Source organism: Chiloscyllium punctatum, chromosome 45 (genome assembly GCF_047496795.1).
Source record: "Chiloscyllium punctatum isolate Juve2018m chromosome 45, sChiPun1.3, whole genome shotgun sequence".
Taxonomy (NCBI): Eukaryota; Metazoa; Chordata; class Chondrichthyes; order Orectolobiformes; family Hemiscylliidae; genus Chiloscyllium; species Chiloscyllium punctatum.
This window is the reverse complement of record NC_092783.1, coordinates 52,511,215-52,525,679: the sequence shown is the minus strand read 5'-3', so window position 1 is coordinate 52,525,679 and position 14,465 is coordinate 52,511,215. Positions and strand designations below refer to the sequence as shown.

Genomic DNA, 14,465 nt, shown 5'->3' with positions numbered 1-14,465 from the left:
CTTTCGTGGAAGAAACTCCGATCAGAACTTCCTGTAGTCAATTAGAAAAATAGCACATTCACCATATTTGGTTGCCAGCCGTTCATGTTAACACAACAATCGATGCACCACCAGAAATCATCTTCGGACTCCCCTTTCCAAGCAAACACCGCAAATCCTGAGGCAGTGGGTAGGAGGGTAGGGAGTGAAAGAAAATTAATAATTATGGATAAATGCTTGGATATTTGAAACTTAACAGTAACAAGCTTAAAAGAATTCAAAACTGGACACAGTTTGATTTCATGACCGTACATAGACAGATACACAGTTGACTGAGTGACCGTACATAGATTTTCCATGATTATCAGGTCACTACTTCCAAAATATGTGATGCAAAAAGCTTCACAGCAGGAAGGGTAATAAATGAATTAGGCTCCCCAATGTTCAGTGTGAGAACCTAAAAAGGATCAGCTGATGATATTACATGGGTGAGAGCATTTTACTAAGCTTGTAAAGACCAACATAATTAAATTCACTGTTCTACTCAACATTCATTAGATGACATTTTATAAACGCCAAGCATGCCTGTTAACCATATCTAGCTGGTCACAGCAGAGAATTTTTTTATCAAATTGACAAAGAGAGCACTAATGCAACACAACTCCAAAGAGTCAAATTTGATTTGAAATGTTAACTCTATTGCCCTCTCCATAGATTCTGTCAATGCACTGCATTTCTCTACCACTTTGTTCCAAAATACATCACTATTCTTTTTTAAAAAAATATAGTGGATATACTGCAAATGAAATAGTCAAATTAGAAATCAACTGCACTTTAGGAACTCATTTGATTGGACAAAAAAAGTGGTCAGTGTATTTGATCTTGGTATTGAAGAATACTGACTCTTCTTTTCTTCCTTAAACCTTTAACAGTCATTTTAAATCAACAGGGCCATACATTCATGTCTCTTCTGAAGTACAGCATCATTGTAATGCAGCATTGCAAAAGTATTATACTCTATCAACCTCAAATGCTTAATTGGGCTTAAACCTACAGGCAAATGCACGCTTTGATTGTTTAATGTGTTATGGTCATAAGAGTTGACCACGACTTTATACACAGACAAGGTATTTTAAATAAATGAAGACTTGCTTGTAATAACATTAGGCTCGTAACAAAAGTAGAACAAAATATTGTACACAATTTCAAAAAGTTTAATTTTAAAAAACAGCATGCAAATGAAGAATAGATTAGCTCTAACAACAATTGATGAGCAGTCTGGGGAGTCCTTGGGGGAAAATTTTTGTTTTAATGAAAACAGAAAATCGCTGTTTATATCGCCTTAAAGGCCCATTAGTAAAATCATATCTCAGGTTAGCATGCTCGAAAGTCAAATATTGAAGTAGGTTCATTAAGTGCCTTTAACAGAGAAGAGGAATGAGAAATCTATCATCTTCATGAAAGGAATTTCAGTCCAACAGATCTAACCGATTCACATTGACTTATAAGGCAATATATCATCTACTAAAATCACAGAACTAGCTGCCCATTTAAAATAAAGAATTATGCCGAGACAAACCTTGCATCTGTTCAAAAGATGTGTTCATAATTTTAGTGCAGCTACATGCATAACCCTGCCCATATTTTTTTACCAATAATTTGCTTACACAAAGTATTTTCTCTCACGTACACTCCCATAATTTCACTATTCCTTGTTCCAGTATCAAAATGAAATGGAGTGGCTTTTTTTTTTGCCCTTCAAAAGAAGAGCAGCAGAATCTGGATCCCAGATCAGGGCTATTGCGTAAAGCTGCAGTTTGTTGCTGGGCTAAGACAATGGATCCCTCCCCACCCAAGCACTGACCTCAGAGGGTGTGCGAACCTCTGGTATCTGTACATCTCGTGACAACTAAAGATAAATTTGCCTGCCTCATCAAATACTGAAGCGATCGGGATCTCTTTTCTGAAAGAAAGTAGATCCTCCGCTCAATCTTAGGAATTTTAACAACTATCACATATGGAAAATAATAAGTACATTTGGTTCTCAGCCACTGCAGTTGGCTACCAAACCAGTGTTAGTTGCCAAAAAGCTCAGAGGACATTACTTCCTCAACAGATTCAATTTAAAATATATATATCTTTTCATTATTCTTGCTTGTCATTTCTTGACTACTTTCTAGTTAGCCTTATGTCAACTTCTTTAAAAAAAAAGAGTGGAATATGCTACGGGTGAATGGGGTCATCAACTTTTTAAAGACGCTTTTATGTTAAATGCGTAAATGGAGACAAACACTCCGAAGCTCATTTCAGACAAGATAACTATATTTACACTACATTAGGGGCCCTACAGTTTGTCCCTACAGGTCCTGCAGATTTTGCTTCAGTGGTGCTACTGCAACCAGTCTGTGACCTGACAGAGCACTCACACACAAGTTTCAGCATTGTATTTAAAGTGGACACCATTGGTATGGTTAGAACTCCACTACTGAAGTCAAGCCTTGGGATTGGACTGTTTCCAAGTCCACATTTCAGTAGTTGAGATATACATCAACTGTTATGTCAGTTAGTTGGGCACCCTTACTGGGGAATGCTCACGCAAGCCACACAGCAACGACAGTTAGAAAAAAATATTTTCATTGAAATGAATAGAAGTCATTGTTAAGCATTCAGACAGCACAACGATGTCACAGAATTCTACAACTGACAGCCACAACTACTTTTGCCTTCTCCACACTGAGGCATTTCACTGTAACCCAAATATGGCAGAGAGAGCGCTGCAAAAGAAGAGAATGGTATTGGAAATGTTAAAGAATCAGGAAGCATTAGGGAGCTAAATTAGTATGGGCAGGAACAGTTTTTTTTTAAAAAGTTTAACTGTACATGTTAATTCAATTCCAATTCATTCATAATGTAGATTTCCAAAGCACCTTTAATAGTGAAATGCCCTCATGCAGTTCACAGAGGGTATTATCAAACAAAATTTTACACCAACCCACTCAAAGAAATATTAGGATAGATTAGTTTTCTTCAAATTCATTTAGGAGATGTGGGCATCATCAGTTGGGCCAGCAGTTACTACCCTTTCTATTTGCCCTTGAGAAGGAGGTGGTGAGTTGCATTCTAGAGTTGCTGCAGTCCATTTGCCATAGGTAGACCAACAACACTAAGGGAGGGACAACTATGCTTTTGAGCTAGTGATATTGGAGAAATGGGAATAGATTTCCAAGTCAGGATGGTGAGTGCTTGCAGGAGAATTTTCATGTTGTGGCATTCCCATGTACCTGCAGCCCTAGTCCTTTGAGATGGAAGTGGTCGTGGGCTTGGAAGGTGCTGCTTAAGCAGCCTTGGTGAATTTCTGGAGTGCATCTTGAAAATGAAACACACTGTTGCTAACAAACATTGGTGGAGGAGAGACCGGATATTTGTGGATGTGGTATCCATCAAAGGACTGCTTTGTCTTGGATTTTATCAAGCCTCAAGCATTTTTGGAGTTGCACTCATACAGATAATTGGGAGTATCTCATAGTTCCAACTTGTGGATCGTGAACAGTCAGGAAGTGAGACAGTGCAGAATTCCTAACCTCTGACCTACTCTTGTAGGCGCTATTTATACAGGTCTGAATTCAAAGTTTATAGCCAGTCAATGGTAACCCCCAGGATGTTGATAGTCGGGGGATTCAGTGATGGCAATACCATTGAATATCAAGGAACAATAGTCAGATTGTCTCTTGTTAGAGACGGTCTCTGTCAGGCATTTGTGCAGCTTGAAATATTATTTGCCACTTTTCAGTTCAAGCCTGGATATGGTCTGGGTCTTGCTGCATTTGGATATGGACTGCTTCAGTATCTGAGTAGTTGCTGAATATAGAGCAAACGTCCCCTCTTGTGCTCATATTAATGAAAGAGCTGAAGCTGTTCGGGCCGAGGACATCACCCTGAGGAATGCCTCCAGAGATTCTTGGAACTGGGATGACTGACCTCTAATTACCATACCCATCTTCCTTTGTGCCATGTATTTCTCCAACCAGCAGAGGGCGTTTGCTCAGCTCCCACTGACTCTAGTTTTGCTAGGACTCTTCAATGTCAGACTTGGTTAAATGCAGCCTTGATGTCAAGAGCAGTCACTCTCATCTCATCTATGGAATTCATCTCTTTTGTCATTTTGTTTTGTCTAAGGCTGTAATGTGGAGAAAGTGAGGACTGCAGATGCTGGAGATCAGAGCTGAAAATGTGTTGCTGGAAAAGCGCAGCAGATCAGGCAGCATCCAAGGAGCAGGAGAATCGACATTTCGGACATGAGCCCTTCTTCAGGAATGTAAGGCTGTAATGTGGTTAGGAGCTGTGGCCCTGGTGGAATGCAAACAGGGCATCGGCAAATGGGACTGAGTGGGGGAGAAATTGGAGGAATACGGATTACTTATTGTTGTAGACTTAGGGGAGATTGCAAAAATAGGGAGGGGTGAAGGCACAGAGGAATTTTAAATAAGACGGGGAATTAGAAAATCAAAGCAGTACAGAACAAGTAGTTATTTGAGGTCAGTGAGCAAAAAACTGATTAGCAAAATCTCTTTACCAAAGTTTAGAAATGCATACAGTATTTTGGGCAAGCTCAACCTTACAAAAGATCAGAAAGTTTTATTTTGACAGATTGCTGATAAAATTAGCACAGTAGATTATTTAATTGCCACATTATGTAGGCTCGCTGCAGCTCATTTTAAAATGGACAGATAGGAGTGGGAGTAGGAAGGAGGGAACAGGCAGATGAAAAGTACTTTCAGGGACTAAACTACAGATTTGTTATTTTTCACATTACTCAAGTCTGGTTTTTTACACAAACAGCTGCAAAGTATTTTTAAATATACATAGCCATGTAAACCTTTTACTTATGATCTATAGGTCACTACCTGGTTCAAGATCATCAGTGGAACAGGCAGGACAACACTCTACATGATTGCCCCTGAGCTAAAATTAAATTAAATAGACCACGGAAAAGCAAATATTGCAACAAATCCAAATATGTTCTGTGCGACTGCAAGGTTTCACATTTTGACACAGAACTTGAAATACCATAATCCTAAACTTCACCTTTTTTTTAAAAAAATGTTTATTTCTTGATATACTGATCAAGCAGAGCTTGGTAAGCAGGCAGTTATCACCGAATTGCAAACACAAAAGCTTTATTTAACACTGTTTTGTGTGATTAACTATCAACATCTCCCATTTCTACAGTACACTGTTTTGCACTCTGATAACAGCAATTTGCTATTTGATCTGGAAACCTGCATAGTATCATAATTCCAGCAGTGAGAGCTGATTAGCTCAGTTGGCCAGATAGGAGAAAGTGAGGACTACAGATACTGGAGGTCAACATCAAAAGAGTGGCACTGGAAAAGCACAGCAAGGAAGTAGGAACATAGAAGCATGAATTTAGTCCAAGTAAAATACGAACATACCAGCTTCAGCAAGTGCAGCTGCAACCTCATTCTGTGTGGAGTAAATATTACAGGCTGCCCAGCGACACTGTGCTCCAAGAGCTCCCAGGGTCTCTATGAGAACCTGCAGCAAGCATATCAAGAAGGGTACATCTTGAAGTCACGAAAAAAGCTATATAAATGGAAACTTTTATTTTAGAAACACAATTAAAACTAGATATATTATAATGAGACTCACAATGTGGATATAATACTTTAGCTAAATCCAATAACCAATTCTGCCAACAAAGAACATTGATAGGGCATTAAGAGTATGGCACTAGTTTAGTGGAAGGACCGAATCATTAAATGAATACAAAATAAACACGTTTTATTAGGAACCCTTTCATTATACATAATGAACAATAAAACAGCACTTATAAAGGTGCATATAAAACTGGTGTGAGCCTTTGCTCTCTGTTCTGAATGCCATTTGTTGCTCTTTTTTTGGATAATTAGTACATCAATGGAGCCACATGAACTGCTTTTATTCTGGATTTATGGTGGGATGATTGACTGAATCCAGTTTGTTTAATTATGAGTTAATGATGACTAGGCAAGAGCCCAGCATCCAGAGCTAGAGCATCCCTCTAAAGCCAACAGATAAAACACCTGAATTGCTGTTTAAATTTCAAAATAACTGGAGAGTTAGACTGACCACTTCTGTGCAGGCTACTGCAGTGAAAATATTTATTAGACACCTCTTAAAAAAATACAATTCCCATATGTGCCACATAACCGAAGATAGCAACTTTTCAATGTAGCTATAAGATCCACTCCTTATGTTTTAAAACCCATTTATTTCATTTGTGTAAAGCTGCTTTGAGCCCATTTTTTAAAATTTTGTCTAAATCTTTCTGCCCTTGCAACTGAGCTTCTCATAACTTGGGTGTAAATATCTCACTAAAAACTGATCTCCTGACAGAAAATAACCACAAAACTGAGATATGAGTTCTGAGGAAGGGTCACTCAATGCAAAATGTTAAGTCTGATTTCTCTGTACAGATGCTGCCAGACCTGCTGAGCTTTTCCAACAATTTCTGGTTTTGTTTCTGATTTACAGCAGTTCTTTCCGTTTTTAAAGGACATCTTTCGGACTTAAAAATTACTGAACTCTAAGAGAAAAAACAGGGCTTTTTTTTTCCAATTACATTAGCTGCTTTCACGCTGATAGAAAATACTTTTGCTGTATTGGTCTTCTGAATTGAACCTGCTTCAGCACCCTATTTCTCCATGTCATAAAAGATCAAATTCGTAAAATACTTCAGCAATTGTCTCAACAAGTAGCTTGTCTTGTCATTTATCTCAAGTCATAATTTGATAGAAGTGCTGTTTTGAGGCACTTCCTAAAATTTTGGATCCTAAAAAAAACAACTTTCAGAGAAGTGAAAACCAAAAGCCCATTGACCTCAATTTTAGAACAAGTTCCAAAATAATACTCTAACTCTTCATTATCTTAACTATGGCACTTGTACAGCTAGTCCATTTCACTCTGACTATCCCTGAGTCTGTACAGTTTCTCTTTTCCTCAGCAACGGCTTTCTGCACCAGACAATTTGGGAAGCTCAGAAATAAGTTTGTGATGTCTGACCAGTTTAATCCACCGACAGCTACCCAAGTTACTGTACCAGTTACTTACTGCAGTTTGAGCAGTGATGTGGGTGCAGCCCACAATTTTGGCTCCAGCTAGTGGTTTTTCGCCCTGTGCTCGTTTTCGAAGTGCCACAAGAGCTGACATTTCTAGAAGAAATAATTAGCAATTATCAAATAACCTGTGGAACTAGTTGAAAGAAGATAATTTGCTAATTACACAGTTTAGTTAAACCAGATAGAAAAAGACATCATGGCCCAATGCATCAGTGCATAATATCATTATTACAAAATGTATTCTAGAAACTTTTTAGCCAAAAACCTAGAACAACAAAAACTGCAGACAATCAGCTGACCTGAAGAAGAGTGTCGGGAGGTAGAAAAATTGGAACTTCATCCAACAAGCCCCAGAATGCCTGATTATTCTATATTACTGCATTTTATTACAGTCATCAACTATTGCAATACCCATAACTTTAGGGTTTACTTCTTTGGTTTCAGTCACAATGGTCCTGCAGTTGAGTGGTTTATTTTGCACATTGTTGAAGTGTGAACAGCAGACCAGAAACCTAACGCTAGTAAAGCAAATGCTGCTTCACTTGTCCTACCTTCGTGTCTCAGTTATTAGTATTTACAATGAATTGCACAAAACTCCGCAGGAAACTGAACAGTTTGACTCCACAGAAGGTCAATCAGATGCTGGCATTGAGGGGGAAATGGAAAATAAGTTTCATTCATCCTTCCCTACCAGCCCATCCTTCCCTTTCCTCTGCACCTCTGCAGCAGTATTATGGCACTTGTGTGCACAGAGGCATTGCAGCGAGATATTAGCCAATGTATTTACATTGGGCAAGGATATGTTAGAGGATGCATGAAAATTGCATCTGTATGGTTCCCTGGTATCAGCACACCTGGTTTAATTTTGGGGATCAGCAATAAAATCAAAATCACTCAAGCATCGCGCCAGGAATAAGAATCTTCAGTTATGAGGACAAATTAAAGTTGGGACAAATCTCTTTGGAGACTGACGGGAGATATGGTAGTTTTCAAATCTGCTGGATACAGCAGATATAGAGAAGCAAGTTGTTACGATATGGAATGCACTGCATGGACACAGGTTCAATTGCAGCATTCAAGGTGTTGGATCATCATTTGGATGGAAATGCTGTGCAAAGATAGGAGGAAAAGACAGGAGATTAACAGGAGGCAATACAGCCAAAAGAGCCTCTTTCAGTGCCATAACAATCAAGATTCTGCATGCTAAAACAAGCAGGTATTAAGCAATGCATCAGTTTATACCCTTAGGCTAAAATAACAGTATCGCTGAAAATACAGTATTTCAATCGGCATTGCACTAATGTATCAGTCGAGATTATATATACACAACAATGAGGATCAACCACATGATATTTAACTCAAAGGGTAAACTACTGAAAGCAATTTACAGGAATTTAATCCGGTACATAATCTTAGTAAAATGAAGAAAAGTTTAAAATTCTAACACCAAAACTCAATGCAATGGTGAGAGCCTGTGAGAAATGAACAGTATCTTGAAGCATGAAATAAATAAGCCTTTTGAAGTCAAACAGTGACCAGCATGTGTACTGATGTGTTTGATGTGAAATACTGTTTGGAATAAAAAAGGCAAAGAGTCCCAGACTCTGCAGTTTCACTTAACAAAAAAATTCTTAGAGTAAGTATCCATGAGGTCATTCCCAAGTTAATTTTTAATTACTTTCACTTTCCTAAATTATCTCAGGGATCTTGATCAGACGAGCCAATGGGCTGAGGAGCAGCAATTTAATTTAGATAGCTGCATTTTGGAAAAGCAAATCAGAGCAGGACTTATACACTTAATGGCAAGGTCCTAGGGAGTGTTTCTAAACAAAAAGAGACCCTGGAGTGCAGGTTCATAGCTCCTTGAAAGTGGAGTTGCAAGTAGATAGGATAGTGAAGGCGGCGTTTGGTATGTTTTGCTTTATTGTTCAGAGCATTGAGTTGGGAGGTCAATGTTGCAGCTGTACAAGACATTGGTTAGGCCACTTTTGGAATATTGTGGGCATTTCCAGACTCCCTCCTATTGGGAGGATGTTGTGAAACTGGAAAGGGTTCAGAAAAGATTTACAAGGATGTTGCCAGGGTTGGAGGGCTTGAACTATAAGGAGAGACTGAACAGGCTGGGGCTGTTTTTGCTGAAGCATCAGAGGCTGAGGGCTGACCTTGTAGAGGTCAGTCCTCATGAGGGGCATGGATAGGATAAATAGACAAAGTCTCTTCCATGGGGTGGGGAAGTCCAGAACTAGATGGAATAGGTTTAGAGTGAGAGGGGGAAAGTTTAAAAGGGACCAAAGGGGCAACATTTTCACAGAGGGTGGTAAGTGTATGGAATGAGCTGCCAGAGGAAGTGGTGGTGGTGGCTGGGACAACTACAACATTTAAAAGGCATCTGGATGGGTACTTGAATAGGAAGGGCCAATGCTGGCAAATGGGACTAGATTAGGTTAGGATATCTGGTCAGCGTAGGCAGATGTACAGCTTCCGTGCTGGACATCTCTACGTCTCTAGATGGAATTATTTATGAAGTATGATGTCAAAAATATTCCACAGGTCAGCTGTCAATCATGTAACCACCATGTTAAGCACAGACTTACACCAACTTTGATGAAAACACATCCACCCTCTTTCCCAGGTCTAGCTTAAGCATTTTTTTTGGAATATGTCCATGGTCTGGGGTTTCTTAACAGAGGCCAGCACAGCTAAACCAACTATTCAAAATAACAACAATGAAAAAAAGCTATGCCCAAGATGTAATGTGCCTTTTTAAGCATTAATGCTTTAGTGAGTTCACATAATTCTTCACACATAGTGACTCAGTGGTTAGCACTGCTGCCTCACAACCCCAGGGACCTGGGTTCAATTCCCACCTCAGGTGACTGTCTGTGTGGAGTTTACATGCTCTCCCAGTGTCTGCGAGGGTTTCCTCCTGGTGCTCCAGTTTCCACCCAGAATCCAAAGATGTGCAGGTCAGGTGAATTGGCCATGCTAAATTGCCCATAGTGTTAGGTGCCTTAGTCAGGGGTAAATATAGGTTAGGGGATTGGGTCTGGGTGTTCCTCTCCAGAGGATTGGTGTGGACTTGTTGGGCCAAAGGGCCTGTTTCCATTCTGTAGGGAGTCTAATCTAATGTAATCTAAACAATTAATTCTAGCACAGAAACAGACTAAACAGGGCAGTGTAAATTAAGCATAATTTCTTCTCAGTCTGAAATTAATTTAAAATCACAACACCAGGTTATAATCCAACAGGTTTAATTGGAAGCACACTAGCTTTTGGAGCGCTGCTCCTTCATCAGGTGGACTATAACCTGGTGTTGTGTGATTTTTAAACTTTGTGCACCCCAGTCCAACACCGGTATCTCCAAATCATGAAATTAATTAGCACTAATGGTGGTACTAGGCACAACTTTGGAGACTGTATAGCCACAAGTCCCACCAGCTCCAAAGGCGTCTAACAAATTTTCCAAACAGGTTTATTTGAAAACATCCAGAATTCCTCGCACTCAAATATGAGATCTTCACTAATTAACACCACTGTGTATTCCTTCTCACTATGACAGTGCCACTGATTTCAAAGGAAAGTTTGCAATTTATGACACTCCAGAGAAGTCAATAGCAACGACTGTCATTATTAGTGTAAACATTGGTGTTACCAGCCCAAATAGACAAAGTGAAGATGCTGTCACGTGGGATGGAAATTTTATAGGGTCCGATCCAGCTACCTTTCTCAGCACATCACCTAGAATCAAGGAGATGTGCAGCACACAAATAGATCCTTCAGTCCAACTCGTCCATGCTGATTAAATATCCTAAAAGTAATCTAGTTCCATTTGCCAGCACTTGGCCCATAACCATCTAAACTCTTCCTTTTAAATGTTGTAATTGTACCAGCCTCCACCACTTCCTCTGGCAGCTCATTCAATACATGCACCACCCTCTGCGTGAAAAAGTTGCCCCCGAGATCCCTTTTATATCTTTTCCCTCTAGTTCTGGACTTCCCCCAACCTAGGGAAAAGACCCTGTCTATTTACCCTATCCATACCCCTCGTGATTTTATAAACTAAGGATCATCCCTCAGCCTCCAATGCTCCAGCCTACTGAACCTCTCATTTTGGTCAAACCCTCCATTCCTGGCAACATCCTTGCAAATCTTTTCTGAATCCTTTCATGTTTCACGACATCCTTCCAATAGGAGGGAGACCAGGAGGGAAAATTCTCCATTTCATTTGTGACTGAGCAACACCTCTCAAATCTATACAGATTAGTAACAAGGCAGAAACCATGATCCAATAAGCACATTGGTTCTGCATGTACTGCAAGCATCAAGATATTGGGTGAAGTGCAAAACTAAAGGGAATTTACCAATCAAGTTCAGCCCATTGGCCATTAGAATATAATAGCAATAGTACCCTATATCTCACAAAATGTGAGACATTTGTTGAAGGACCAAGAAAAGTCAAGTATGTGAAAGAAATCAGTAAAGATATTTATGTTATAGTGTATTTTGCCTGACTACTTACTGCCAAAGAACTTCAAGTAACCTCTAAAACCAATTCAGTTTACATTTCAAGATAACATTTCTAAAAGGATAAGCTACTGCTGCACCCAGTATAATCTCTGCCCTAACGTACCTTGCTCAGCAATTTCAATCTCTCTGCGACCAAACTCTGCCTGCTTGATGTTCTTCACACAGAAGTCACTACTGTTCTTTGAATTAGTTTGCTGCTTGTCTCTTGGGGAGGTCTCATCATCAGAACTGTCCGTATACGATGCAGCTAAAAGGGAGAAAGGCAATGTCAGAGAGATACATATAATAAACAAAAAATGTAAATGGCCCAACAGTAAAGGAATACAAAACGCAGTCGAAACAAGATATGAAGGGACCATTGTTGACTGATGCACATGCCACAAATTTTGCAGAAAAATATTGTGCATTAGAGAATTTACATGTATTATGCTCAAAATAGTGCCTTTACTAACATCTTGACCAGCCCAAACTGTGCAAAGTGTTTGGTCAGGATAATTCTCTGCCATTTTGTGGGACTGTGAAACGATGCAGAAAGAATATATCCATAAACACCTGCAAAACTAATCATTCCACTAATTCATTAAATATTTTGTCATTCTAATCCTCTCTTTTGGAGAGGTGCAACAGACTCAGGGACAGAAGCAAGGGCAATACGTGAAATGTTTTCATCCAGACCTCTCTTTTCTCGTGACAGAAATGTTTGAAAATAAATCCTGCTAACATGTAGTGCATTCCATAATTAGATTGAGCTTCACAGTTTGGTTTTCACTTTGACCATCCCATCAGGGAGCTGCCAAGTGTAGCTCGGATACCTGAAACAAAAGGGACAGTAGAAGACAGAGATAGATGATTGCACTCGCGAAATGATCAGGACAACAGCTGTGGGAACCAGGATATCCACCCTAGGTTTTTGATCCTAGAAATGCTCAAACTCACGAACAGATGTAAAACAAAGGAACAGAATTAGATCATTCAGCTCCTCAAATATGTTCCACAATTAAATAAGATCATGGCTGACCGGCTTGTGTTCCAAATTCAACATTCTCACCCACTCCAATAAGGGTCGATTCCTTGGTCAAACAAGAATCCACCTGTCTTAAAAGCATTCCATGACGCTGCTTTCACCATTGAGGCACAGCATTCCAAAGTTTCACAACCCTCAGAAAATATCTCATCTCATCTCATCTCATCACTGAAAGGTGACAATTTCTGGGCTCACCCACACATCCCACTTATCAAGACCATTCAGGATCTTATAAAACTTCAAATCAGGTCACTAAAGTTCTAAACTCCAGTGGAAACAAACCCAACTTATCTTCATCTGGAAACGTGCTTATTTCAGATGAGCATAAAGCCAATCCCTATTGAAAGAATGCACTTACTACATACTCAATTTTTATTATAAGCTATGTAAAAGAGTTACATAAAGCTATATAAAAGACTCTGAATATTGTTATGCAACTATAAACACAAAAGCCAAAATGCACACAGTGGAGAAAACGAATAACAGGAAATATTGGGGAAGAAGAAAAAACAAGAAATTAATTAATGAAGATAAATAAAAAAAGGTGAGGCTCAATTACTACCTGAGCTGTAGCTGTCTGTGGAAGACTGAGAAATGGAACGTGATAGAGACCTCCGACCAGTCTTGGTGGGGAATCTGCTGAACTCCTGCTTTTCATCCGCAAACTGGATTTGCTGCAAACACAGATCATATGAATGGAAAAGAACTTAATAAATACATAGGTAAGCTTTGGCACCACTTAAGCATAGGTAAGCTTAAGCATTTGCAATAAGTATACCAAGCTGGACAGCATAGAGGTGTGCAAGCATAAAGAGATAACTCACCCACCCTTCTTCAGTTTGCAATCTTGCTAAGATTAGATGGTAGTATAAAATGCCACTTCTCCAAATAAAAAGGCAGAGAAAACAAATGAGGTACAAGTTGCCTTGCTTCTGGGAAATTATATACAGGTTCTAAGTCGAAATAAAACAGCTGTAGAAAGCCCCACTTTTGCCACTCCAATCAGGTTGCAGCCCAGAATGTAGTGGCAATGTACAAATACCAGTTAGTTACCGACAGGACAATAGCTATAATAGAGAAAAAAACTAAAATCACAATAAACTAAGTTGTGTGAAAATAATCGCATTAATCCTGACCAATTATGATTAACTTTGATCAATGTATAATGTTTCCAAATCATCCTGCACATTCTTATTTAGTGAGATATTTAGATTCAGTACAACATAAAAATTGTTTCATGATTATGCAGATTTTGAGATTCTAATAAGCCTACATCTGCGAACACATCTTATAGTAAATATTTAATATGTTTTTCTGCCACATGAAATACAGAATTATTCGTAATGTATTTAAATTGCACTCATCTGAGGCATCCATATGTGCTTAATAACCACAGCCCACTTATAACAAAAATCTCTTTACAAGTTAGTCAGAGATGTACAGCACAGAATCAGACCCTTCAGTCCAACCTGTCCATGCCAATCAGACATCCAAAACTAATGTAGTCCCATTTGCCAGTACTTGGCCCATAACTATGTTAACCCTTCCAATTAATAAACCCATCCAGATGCCTTTTAAAATGTTGTAATTGTACCAGCCTTCACCACTACTTCTGGCAGCTCATTCCTTACACGCACCACCCTCTGCGTGAAAACATTGCCCCTTAGGTCTCTTTTATATCTTTCCCGTCACCTTAAACCTCAAGTTCTGGACTGCCCCACCCCAGGGAAAAAGACTTGGTCTATTTATCTTATCCAAGCCCCTCATTATTTTATAAACCTCTATAAAGGTTACCCCTCAGCCTCCGAAGCTACAGG

At 39.2% G+C, this 14,465-nt stretch overlaps 1 protein-coding gene across 2 annotated transcripts in view; it reads right to left on the bottom strand.

Moving 5' to 3' along the window:
- LOC140467433 (S-adenosylhomocysteine hydrolase-like protein 1) overlaps positions 1 to 14,465 on the bottom strand; it is a 96,033-nt gene that overhangs the window by 29,717 nt on the left and 51,851 nt on the right. For both annotated transcript variants that reach the window (XM_072563786.1, XM_072563787.1), the window contains exons 2-6: positions 13,211 to 13,322; positions 11,728 to 11,871; positions 7,090 to 7,190; positions 5,433 to 5,535; positions 63 to 157 (exon numbers count right to left, since the gene is read on the bottom strand). In XM_072563786.1, coding sequence (XP_072419887.1) covers positions 63 to 157; positions 5,433 to 5,535; positions 7,090 to 7,190; positions 11,728 to 11,871; positions 13,211 to 13,322 — 555 coding nt within the window. The remainder of the gene's footprint in view (positions 1 to 62; positions 158 to 5,432; positions 5,536 to 7,089; positions 7,191 to 11,727; positions 11,872 to 13,210; positions 13,323 to 14,465) is intronic.